The 12,423-nt window shown below is 34.6% G+C and overlaps 1 protein-coding gene across 4 annotated transcripts in view; it reads left to right on the top strand.

Annotated features, from left to right (window-relative positions):
• The window catches only part of FSTL5 (follistatin like 5), a 324,611-nt gene that overhangs the window by 179,935 nt on the left and 132,253 nt on the right, over positions 1 to 12,423 (top strand). For all 4 annotated transcript variants that reach the window (XM_080370936.1, XM_080370934.1, XM_080370935.1 and 1 more), the window contains exon 6: positions 98 to 218. In XM_080370936.1, the coding sequence (XP_080227062.1) occupies positions 98 to 218 (121 nt within the window). The remainder of the gene's footprint in view (positions 1 to 97; positions 219 to 12,423) is intronic.

The following is a 12,423-nucleotide window of genomic DNA, read 5'->3' as shown; positions in this document are numbered from 1 at the left end:
TTAAAATGATCTATTAAATGATTATTAGAAACAATTAATTATACCAGAGAACTCTAAGAGCTCAAATGTAATTTCATGGTTATAATTTTCTTGTCAGGTAATAAAACGGGATGAGCTTGGCAAGGATTTGTCTGACTGCTCTGTGTTCGATTTGCTGAAATACGATGATTATAATAGTGACAAGCACCTAACTCTGGAAGAATTCTATAGAGCTTTTCGTAAGTACAAAGATTAGCCTATTCCTATTTCAGTTTTCTTTTCTCTCTCTTGCTTTGTTTTTCTAAAATTGTATTTTTTCTTTTTATATCTTGATACATCCTGAAGCTGCACTTAAACAAGTACAATTTCACAGTTATGATATAGTAGAGAGCTTCTCAGCATGAATCAACGAGATCCATTACTGTCCATATTTCTGAGGGATTTTGGTAATGAAGAATTCATAGATAATCTTTCTTAATGCTGATGTACACTGATAAGTCTGTGTTGCACACAAGTGGAAAGTAGTGTGGTCAAGAATAATCAACAGAACTGAAAAAGCTAGAACACTTCCCATAGCCTGTGTTTTTGAGTGCTGATAAGATCATTTCTGACAAACCCAGCAACAAATGTACTATTTATATTAGGCGCCTTGTGTCTTCACAGGACTCAGAGAGAAACAAAGATCTGTGGTGCAGTTTTGCCAGGTATTTGTTCTCTGAATGCCCAGAATGCCCAGGGCCAAGTGTGTACAGTACAGATGAACATCTTGACCAAACCACAGTGGTATGGGTCAGTGTGGTAGTGAGTAGCAGAAAGGAGAAAGGTGTTGAGAACTTTTATATGGTATGTTACAGGTCATGTGAGATACATCCATATATTTTGTTATATTCCGGTCAGAACTGATTTTTTTCCTACTTACCTGTCTCAAATCTGACTGTATCTTGAAATCTGACTTGTTTGCAGTAGCTGTTGCTCCACATTCAGCAACCTGGCAGCATAGCAGATCAAGTTTGTGCTCGGCTCTTCCTATAATTATAGTTCGATTATACATTGACTAGTCCGTTAATACCTCTTCATTTTGAGTTATTACAGCCTGTTGCTTTAGTCTTCATGTACTTTACCTTTGGGTAACAGCTCTCAGCCACTTTAAATGATGTCAAATGAAAAAAGATGCAAAAATACTTACAGAGTTTAATACTGAAAAGTAATGGATGAATATTAAGAAAAAAAAAAAAAAGGCTGCATGGAAAGCAATAAGAATAAACATTAAATTAACCATCAAGAAAAACAGCCGGAACGTTTCCTAGTTTTGTCCATTGAATTATTTTATTTCCCTGAAAGCCTTTCAGAAAGTGTGATTTTTTGATACTGCTTAGCTGAACAAATGGCTTACTGCACCTAAAAAACCCTTGTTGCTGCTTCCTGATGTTATCTGACTGCCTTTCTTGCAATGTCCTGACGCTCACAGTCTCTCCTCTGAGTGAGTTACTAAACCAGCAGAAAAATATTCACCCACGTCCCCATTCCACCTCCAGTCCTGCTTATTTTCTGCCACTTGAGTGACCTGAATCAAATAAGTGAAGGGTCAGACCATAACTCATGCAAAAGAAGTGAAAGGATGGGACAGCAAAAACTAAAGGGGGAGAAGGACGGAATGGGAGATGTTAGGGCTTTGTGGCAGTGAGAGAAATTAATTCATCTCTATCAGCAAAACACTAGGAAATACCTGAATTTATTTATCAAAAGTTGTGATAGAAGTCTGACTTACCAAAACATCCAGTATTGCATAGCATCTATAGAAACATACCCATACATTATGTATGATCATATGAATAGATGTTGTATGTGTAGATCTTGATTATATGCACGTGGAATATATATATATATATATATATATATATGTAGGATATATATCAATCCACAAGGTTAAAGACATCTTTAAAGTGTTTGCATGCTGTCTGAAAACACTGAAACCATGTTTTAATTAACTTTTTGGCATAGCTGTAAAACGCCAGACAGTAGGATAGCTTTTTGTTGAATATTTTTAATGGAATTTTGAACAATGCAGATAATTTCCATATGGTTTGTTAAACATTGCCTTAATAGGGATGATAATGGAAACATTAGATTACATAAAGTTAGGAATTATTTAGGTTTCTTTGTTGCAATACAATAGTGAAGATCCTATTTAAAACTATAAGGGTATCTTGGAAAATGATTTCTAGAGCAAGATTCATTCTTCTGCACAGGGTTTTTTAACAAACCATCTACATATTCATTACACTGCTTAAGAAATAAACCTATAAAAGTTAATAGTTCATTGTACATTGTGTGCCCAACATTTCAAAGGAATGTGAGGTACCATTGTTCTCTGTAATTAGGGCAAAACAAGTACCCTTGAAATAAATTTGAGGCTTAACTCTAGTTCCATTGCATTTGGTCTCAAAAATCTTTGAATTCAGTCTTTCTGACCTACGTCAACAGCATTATTATGTAATTCTATAAAAGTATACTAAGTAAAAATAAAACAAATCAAATGATAGCCACTTGGTCGTTTAAGTGCTGCTCTAAGAGCAGCTAAACAGGCTGACCTGAAACTGAGGTGTCCACCAAGCCAAGCCAACCCCAGGCGAAAGGACTGAGACAGCCCCCGGCCAGAGCCCGGTGCTGCTTGCTCAAGGCAAAGCCTGTGTCCTGTGCCTGGCAGTGGCAAGCCTGTGCGTACCCAGACACAGGGAGTTAATACACACAGGGAACCAGGTCAGTGTAAGGAAATTATACGCAAGAAGCACTGATGTCACATTTTCCACACAGCATTCCATTCAAGTATCTCCTCATTTAAGCATCAACCTACAACAGAATGAAGCCTTCTAATTTTCTTCAATAAATTGAAATAGGAATGTTGAAAATATTTATTCCAAACAGGAATAAAAATGCTTTTTCCCCCCAGAATTTTCTTGAAGTATTTCATAATTTCAGTTTTGCATGCCAAAGCTGTAATTGTTACATTTTAATTATATATTATAAAATTAAAATTATCATTTTGTACTACTATACTGGAAAATATTATTTTTTACCAGCTTGGACACTTTCAAACATGTAGAACTTATTGAAACCAAAATAGGAAGGGGTGTTTTAAAAATACTTTTCATAATTATGTAATGAGTGAAAGGTTGTAAGTGAGTAATAGTATTTGCAGGTGATCATCTTCTAAAATATTATGGTCTTATTTGTTATTTAAAGAAGTTTAAATGACAACTGTTACTTTAAATGAAACATGCTTGTAAATTTTTTCACCTCTTACCTGGTCCTCTGTCCGTTGAGCTTGACAGTGTGTTTGTCACTTGTTTTTTCATTCTTTTATCTCCACCTTCTTCATCTACATTTAGAACTTAATCTGAGATTAATACCTGCTGCTCCCAGTGGATTTGTCTTTATCCCTAGTAGCAGTGAGGTGGTGGATTTGGGAACTGTTGAACTCTCCTTATTACAGTTTGCCTGCTGAACTGCTGGAGCAAGAGTTACGTTTATTCCTGGAATGGCGCTGGAGGAAATGTGGGTTTGTAGTGCCAGAGAAATTGATCCTATTCAGAGCTGCTGCACAGAATTCAAAGGGGTTTTCTTTTGTTTGTTTGTTTGCTTTAATTCTGTAACTTTAAGAAGTTGCTTTTTCAAGTATGGAGACAAAGTGGAAGAAAAGGCACAGAAAGGAAGCAGTTCTCATGCCTTGTTTGTGAAGTCAGAGTCAGGCGAGCACTGAAATGCTAGGAATAGGTGGCGGGGGAGCGGGGGGTGATAGGGGCCCCAGCACCATGCTTTTATATGTGGCAATTCCCCAAGTGTGCTTTTGAGGACAGTTTGTACCTAAAGCTGCTAAAATATAAAATTTACTGTAGAAAACCAAATGTACTTTTAAGACATATTTGAATTTGGTAAAGTTTAAACAGCCTTCATTTTCTACATGTAATTGTTCATCAACACCCTTTACTTGGCACAGGATCATGCTGCACAGAAAGAAGAACCTTTGAAAAAAATGAGAAGGCTGGAAAAGGGCTGAGAGAAGACGTTAGGGATACTTGTGTCATCAGCCTGAGCCTAAAATGAGGATAGTGATAATCAAGCATACAACTAGCGTGCACATTTCTAGCTGTGATTTCAAATGGTGTTTAAAAACACTTGAATAAGATTTTGAACACAGTTGGATGGGATTAAAAGCTATCTTCACTATGCTGTTGAACAGCCTACTCCCTTATAGTGGTTTCTTTTTAAAGGATTAGGCAATTACATTTTATTTAAATATGAATGCATATCAGGATTAATTATCAGTACTCTTTTATTAGCATTTGCAGGTAAGAGGTTCTTTTTCATTGGCATACTTAATTAGAAATTTGACTGTCATCTAAAGATTGTAAATTCAGAATCAAACGTGACTGTAGATTATACTGTTTTATGAAGAGCTCCCCACAAATAACGGCAAATCTATTTTTTCTCTCATGGCAGAAAATAAACCATCTTAAGGGCAAAGATTAATCATTGCCTGTTTAAAAGGTATTAACATGCACATAAATACATATATGCATGTACATGCTTGCTTGTATTTTGTGAATTACTTTTGACAGTCTCATTTTATCTGACAAAATTAGTTCAAAATAAACAGGACAAGCAAATGTGAGTAACTGTGCAGTGAAATAAAAGTCCTTTTTGCCTTTCAGAAGGTCAGATGCTGAGGCAGTAACAAAGAAAGAAAATACTTGAGAGGGTGCTCTCTGCCTTGGAGGTTTGTGCCAGCCCCAGGTTCATGAAATGTTACAAGCAGATGAAGATGCTTATTGCCTTTGGGAGTGTTTTACATACTGGCAAGACTGACGCAGTTTTCTGGATGTTGGCTGTTTTCCCTCATACCATGAGGGTTTTTTTTTGGTGCTATAGCTTCTGCCTACTAGATATGTCTACTAGATGCCATAACAGTTTAACTAGATCAATAGTGTATTCAGAGAGGAGCCTGAAAAATTATTCCCATTAATATAAGAAAACAAACCAGAAAGTTTAGATCTGGCTAGGTTTTGGGAGCTTGGAACTGAAGGAATCAGTTGTTTTGGTCCTCAGCTACTTCAGCTGCATCATGTAAAAACCTCTAAAGTGATCCAGCTGCACTGCAGGGTTTTGTTTTCCTATTTTGTTTTCCTTCCTCAACCAGCCCCAAGCTAAAGGATTTTCTATCAGCAAATATTTCTTTTAGATGGGGAAAAATTTATTTAACTTTTTCTGAAAGAGTGACTGAAAGTCTAAGATGATGGAGACAAACAAAAGCTAGAAAGGGGGAATATAGACTCTTGAAAGCTTTATCTTCTATAAACTGAAACTCAACCAATGTACTTCCTTTATTTTTCAATTATTTTCTTCCTTTGTGTAATGTTTTCTATGGTATCAAGATAATTTTGTGTTTGCTGTAAATGCTATCTCTTTTTCTTTGCCTTGTGCTTTTTTCTAAAATAAATAATCGTATGTGTTTGTGTCCTTTAAAGTATCATCTAAAATGACATTTCAAAGTAGGTACTTTAGGTGGCCTTCATGGTGGGTTGCAAAATTTCAAGGCATACCACAAAGAAGTAAGTAGTAATAAATTCTGTTTGATCACTCAGCAGGTGCAGATGTATATGTAGGCACTTCCATTTGTGATTGCAGTAGAAAGAATGATGCTAATTTAGACATTTATAGATAGAACTGATTGAATACAATGAATGTAAATGACAAGTTTATTGTAAATAATACAACTAAATGCTCTATGTATGAATTGACATCCTACATAAAATGGGGGGAAAAAATAGCAATATCTTTCAGAAGTGTTTTCTATCATTAGCGTAGAACTGTTTTTGATGTTACCTTATGCTCAAAAACAGGTCCATGGAAGGCCCTCACACTGAGGACTTGAGTGTAAAAATTACCACTAGATGTACAAGACATTGTCAGAAAGACTTAGCTAGCCAAAATAAGATATGACCTAATTTTATAGTCCCTTCTTCTTAGTGTTGCTTTATAGTTTCACTGGTACTACTTGTGCTTTCAGGTACCACTCAAGCCTATCAACAATACCTAGTCTGTCATGCAGCTGTGTTTCAGGATCACCTGCATTGTTACTACTATTATACATTTTATACATTAATACATGCTATTGCTTTAGATATTTAAAAGTACCTTCCATTTTGAAATACCGTTCAGGTCACGTAGATTCAGATCTCAAGCATCCTTATTGCTGGGGTATGTGATTGAAGTCATATGTAAACCTACAGTAACAGTAGCTGTTACAGAAGTTGATCTGGGCTAAAAGTACAGAACTTGTCTTTGGGCTTAGCTTTTGAAATGTGAGGCCAGTGCCTAATAAGATTGTCATACTCGGTGCTTCATTGTCTTGAATCATGTGGAAAGGCAACCAGCAGGAAGTCTCCATAAATACAGGGCTCATTGTGATCACATATGATTAGTTATTCCATTCTTTCAGTCCTCAAAAAAGATTCTAAAACATCACTAATTTCATTATGATAGCTTTGCTTCTTTTTTAATTTGACAAATGCAGTTATTACAAGCAGATGTTCAAAAATCCTTTTTTGAAATATGTCTCTATTTCTGAAACAAAATAGGCCAGAATTTAACAACAATAACAAAAAAATCTAAATACAAGTGTATACTAAATTATTCTTAAAATAAATGAGACTTCCCATTGGCTTCTATAAGTTATCAAGTCCACAAAGCCTAACTCAAAACCTTCTTATTGTCATTAGACTTCCAATAACTTCAGTATGAAGTCCCAAATACTGTATTTAATGTGGAATCTGAGTCAGAGCTTTATAACGATGATGAGTCTACATCAGTAAAACAGGTTAACAAATAGTAGAGAAAAGATTTTCTGAGGGAGGAAGAGGTATTCTGTCTCCTTAATTCCTTTTCAGCAACAACCATTGTGTATTAGATTGTTCCAGAGGGTGTTATATTTCAGCACTAACCTCTGAAAATACCAGTTAACATCATACCGAATAGGAGCTGTTGGATTTAGTGGTCATATTTTTCTGCTCAACCTAATCTGTCTTTCAAATTCCTACCTGTGCTACATGTATTTTAAATCTAGAGATTCTCAGCTGGAAAAGAATACAACCTCTTCTGTTGAATGGGTAGAATTTTAAACTGACCATTTAAAACAAGTAGTTATGTAAGGTATTAAATGTTGTTTCATGGATTCAAGTAGTGTACCAGAAATTTATCTTATGCTATTAAGTCAGTTCATTTTGATGTCAAGGAGTTTCCAAGTGATGATAAATTTGTTTATTTGGTACTTCCTCAGTAAGACTCTGTGTGGTTTTGGTTTGTTGTTTTTTTTTTGGGTTTGTTTGTTTGTTTGTTTTTTAATTGGTGGTGTTTTGGTTTTTCTTTGGTTTTTGGTTTTGGGTTTTTGTGGTTGTGGGGGGTTTTTTTGGTGTTTTTTTTGTTTTTTTTTTTTTTTTTTAAGAAATATTTCATTTTTTCAATTACAAAAGGTCTCTGAGTAAAAAGGGCCCTTTCTTAAAAAAGTAATCTTTAAGTGTTGCTGCTTGACAATGTAGAAGTCCTCTGAGAAATACTAAGCTGTTGGTATATTTTGCCAGTTCGGATCCAGATCAGTGTAGGAGAGAACTGATTTTAACATACCTTCTTTGTAGCATGTATTCAAAACATTTGATAATACTTAAATAGTATCGTGCAGCTGAAGTTTTTTATTCTTTTAAAATTCTGCTTGATTTTTGCCTGCCTTCTTTGGATAAACACCAAATGAAAGATTATGTCAAGGTACTGTAAGATCAGGTATTGTACGTGCTTGGCATGAAGCTCTGATGAAGTATAATGTTCATCATTTTATGTAGTCCTGGGGCCATCTCTCCTGGGCCGTAGAAGGTTTGCGCTGGCTTAGGTAATTTAAGAACTGGATAAAAGGTGTCAAAATGAACCCGGTCACATGTAAGTGTGAGTAAGATGTTGTTTCCTAAGGCCAGATAGCTAGAAATGGGGTACTGATAAAACATGATTCCATTGTGATGCTAAATAAATGTGTTGAAGTTCTTAAATTTACAATTTGGCCTTTTGCTAAGTCCAGGTGCCAAAGGTTTTTTCTTCATGTTTTGGGCAAGTTAAGTAACAAATGCAAGGCCACATCAGGTTTGGATGAGTAGATGAAAAAATATTTCACAAGGTCCTTGGCTATCAGGAAATAATGAGGAAATTAAGAGACGCTGTTAATGAACCTTGAGTTCTGCTGACCTCTAATCCCATCAGCGCGTTTACCTGGGATTTTTTTGCTCGGGTCAGTGATGTAAGTTGGCAGAGAATAGCTCTGTGAAATATAGGATTGCAGAGGGTGAAGACTGGAATCAAACACCTTAATTACAGTGCCATTGTTTCAGACAAGAGAATTGGTAGAGATTGACTTGCATAATATTTGTTACTGGCTCAAAATGCCTGAGAATGAAGTCTTGTGTGCCTTTCAATGTTACGAAGAATGGAACAGGATGTTGAGGAAAAAATAAACGCTGAGCAATTATGTATATCTGGTTATGGTTAGCAAAGTCCCTCCGTTAATTGATCTATTAGTTGTTTCTCAGGAATCGGTTACCTGCGGTGAGTTACAGTATTGTTACAACTATTTTGTTATGTTTCTCGTTCTGAGAATATTTTCATCTTTGCAAAACAGTGTACCTGTAGGATTAAGCTAGGACTGATGTGCCAACATTCATAAACACCTTTATCTAGATATTGTAATGAGCATTTCAAGGCAAATTTAAAATAATAATTTATAGTCACAGTTTTCTTTATTAACAGTCTTAAAGGAAGCACTCATTACAGAGGTGGGAAAAAGGAGGAAATACTATCAGAACAGAAGGAATATTAACTGTCCATTAAAGGAGACAATGACTAGCTAATCCACAAGCAAGAGCATTAAGTAGCTCTACTTGCAGGCAGAATAACTCTTCTGGAGCTATAATGAATATTAATAGGCTCATAAAAGATTATTTAGCAAGAAAGTCTCAATAACCATTGCATTACTTGTTTCCTTTGCACCCATGGCACTACCTCTTTATCTGGATTTCATATTTAAAACTGGTCACTGATTTCAACTTTCAGAGTAACTGGCTACTGTTAGCAATATATATACATAGCACTAAATAACAATAAATATTCAATTAAGAATAATTTTTAAAATAATTTTTAATTTTATCATTATATGAAATCTCAATACAAGTTAGCTTTCCTTTAAAAAGAACTGAAATCATATTGAGTATTTTTCTTCTTTAGGAAACATCAGAGAGAAATCCTTTTCCTCTTGCAAAAACCAGTGTTTTAGTCTGAATTTAAGACATAGGTGAAATAGTCAAAACTACATCTCAGGTATTTCCTTATGTGCCTAGATAGTTGTTTTATTTTCCATAAGGCTGAATGCACCAATTTAAAATCCACTTAAGAAAAGGAGATCATTACTGCCTGTTAAAATAAATGGTTATTAGTTCAGCATTAAATTTAAATAATGAAATATTTGGAAAATGAAAAAAAAACCACCTTTATCAGAAGCACTGCTAACTTGAAATCTGAAGGACCTTTGCTATAACGTGATGAGACTCATTGGTTATTTGTCAATTGAACTTAAGAAACAGAGGGGGGAAAAAAAATAAAAGATGGTTCTAAATCATTTTCCCAAGTCATCAAAAGAGGAATGTTTTGATCACTAAGATAATGTAAGTATATCAGATGAAGACTGAATAAGATATCTTTTTTTCCCAAGTATCTTTTTTTTTCTTCCTGCCCATTGAAGAATGTTTTGAGCTGCTTTGTATTACTTTGTGCTCCATACAAGGTTGAGTTTACTGGTGATTCTTAAATATCCAGCACTAATGTTCACTTTAGAAAAGTGTTACTAAGTAATTTTATTGAGAAATTTAGAACATATTGTTTCATCTTTATACCTCTGAGGCATCCAATGGAGTCCAAAGGAACAAGCTTTCCTGAAAGAAGGTTGTTGAGTTTTTGGTTTGGGGTGGTTTGGGGGTTTTTTGATAACTCATCTACTCTTCTTGCCTGTTTTGGTTTTGTTCTTGCATCTGGGTAAACAAAAATAGAAAAATTATTATAGACAGAGTATTGTAAAAGGCTTTTAGTAATTCCTGAGAAACCTGGATTACTTAAGCATATCTGACATCTACACTATTAAAAGAGAATCTGAAGACACTTTTGCATCTAGATTATGTGAAAGTACTTTGGAAAAGCTGTAAATGGGGTTAATAGAAAAAATAATTCCAATTTTTACAAAACTTGTGAGATTTTCTGTAGAGCTTTGTGTTATAGAAAAGTATATTGGAAAAGTTTTTTGGTTGAATGCCCTCAGGTATCCATGACATACAATAAGGAAAAATTAGCTCAAAACTGCCTCAATTGCAAAGAAATATATTGGAGAAGAAACCCTTATAGTTCACTCCATTGTTCATGGTGAATGAGGTTCTGGCAAAATGTTCTTATTTCAGAAAATTTCATTATTAACTTCATTTCCAAAACATAATAGCACAGTTTCGAGTTTTACTATAGTATTTCTCCATGGTTTTTGAGTTTGTTTTTTGTTTTGTCATATGCGGTTTTTTTCCCACTTAATATTGTGCTTTGGTAGTGTGGTTTGCTATGTTGTATGTTTTTTTGCAGTTTACTACTATCCTAGCACACCCATATATGCCATTGGCAATAAGACACTATTTTTGGGCAACTGAAATAAGCAGTAAATAAAATATTTGATCTAAATATTTTATAGAAAGTTTCAGTGAAATTGTGAATAAATGATTTTTCAATATGAAAATTTTCAACATACTACATTTTAAGTAAAAATAAGTGAAGTGATTTATGTTGGCATCCTAAATTAAATGCTTCAATAACAATTTGAGGTTTCTTACCTGTTTTTTTTTTTTATTATTTTATAAAAGAGAAGTAGTTTAATTTTAAATGTATGCTGTACACATAGAAATGTGTACAAATAAGATATATGTACCCTTATATAAAAGTGTATAGGTATGTATTTAATCTGATGGGTGCTTTTTAAGGCACCACTTAAAACTTTAAATTCCTATTTGAAAATGCCCTCTTTATGTCATTTTTGAGAGAACCTTCTGGCCAGTTCCACACTAGAGGGCTCTAAAGTTGCCTCAGACCCTGTCCACGGTAAAGAGTGGAAGTATCGGAAGGAATTGAGTGTTCCTTGCTTGGTGACTCCTGCAAACATATTTGTCTTTTCCATTGCAAACTTTCCAAGGGAAAAATAGCACAAGTAGACACTTAATAGGCCAGAGGAGAACATCCAGCTTACCAGTTATTATACTCCTGTTATGTCTGCATTTATTACGGGGACAATCAAACTGTAGTAATTGCAGTAACCTTCATAGGTAATACACTTTCAGTGTGTTCAGAGATGGACCATTTTCCTGTCTGTCTTCAATTTATCATATATTCTGTCTCAGTTATATCTTTTAACTTAATATAATTTCATTTTAGTTTCCTCTTAATTACTGTTTTCAGGACTTGGTTTTGTCTTTTCCCCTTCATTCCCAGGTCAACAAGGATTAATTAAATGCAAACGTTGTGCTCATGTAAGTGCTCCTGACCCATATGCTGAAGTGTGCTACAGAATACGAGGGAAAAACTCAGGGCAGTCATGGGATTTCCAAGGTTTTTTTACCCTGTATGTGGCAAGCAGCTGTAGCTTGTTCATAAAATATGGTAAGGGAGAAAAATGTAAAAGGCAGTGATTTGCAAGAGGCTTCATGCTGCATCCCTTTGGAAAGCAGAAATGTCTATCTCTCCTACTTACTTGCATCTCCTGCACTACTCTGAACTGTAGGGAGGGAGAGGCGTGCTTCTAAATCAAAATCATGGCTCTAGTAAGTTTTCAATGCTCAGCTCATTCCAAAGATCAAAAGCTAGAAAGTTTGGAGAGGGTAGGACAGTTGCAATATTAGTTAAACATGACAAATGCATTATTTATTTTTTCAACCTAGTTTTTTTTCTTTACAAAGCATAGCATAATAAAAAGTTGATTTCTAACTTCAGAAACATTAAGGGGAAAAAAAAAAAGACTATACTACCAGGCCTTAGTGAAACACACCAATTATCTCTAAATTTGTTTTTGTTTTACAGAAATGAGTAGATTTATCAAATAACCAGTGGGAATACATGATTAAAAAAAAAATCCTTATAAGAGATCTTTAAGGCTTAACTTTTTTTTTTTTGGGGGTGTGTGTGGTGTGATTGATGTTGTAATCTAAAAAGCATTTGAAAACCATTTGCTTTAATAAAATATCTGAAGATTTTTAAAAGGAAAATATTGTTAACACATCTATAATCTTATTAGTCTAGTTTGTAGCAGTTGCTAGTACACATATTAGCTGA

The sequence above is a fragment of the Falco punctatus genome (assembly GCF_963210335.1).
Source record: "Falco punctatus genome assembly, chromosome: 1".
Classification (NCBI taxonomy): Eukaryota; Metazoa; Chordata; class Aves; order Falconiformes; family Falconidae; genus Falco; species Falco punctatus.
The sequence above is the reverse complement of the archived record's forward strand: the minus strand, read 5'-3'. Positions and strand labels throughout refer to the sequence as shown.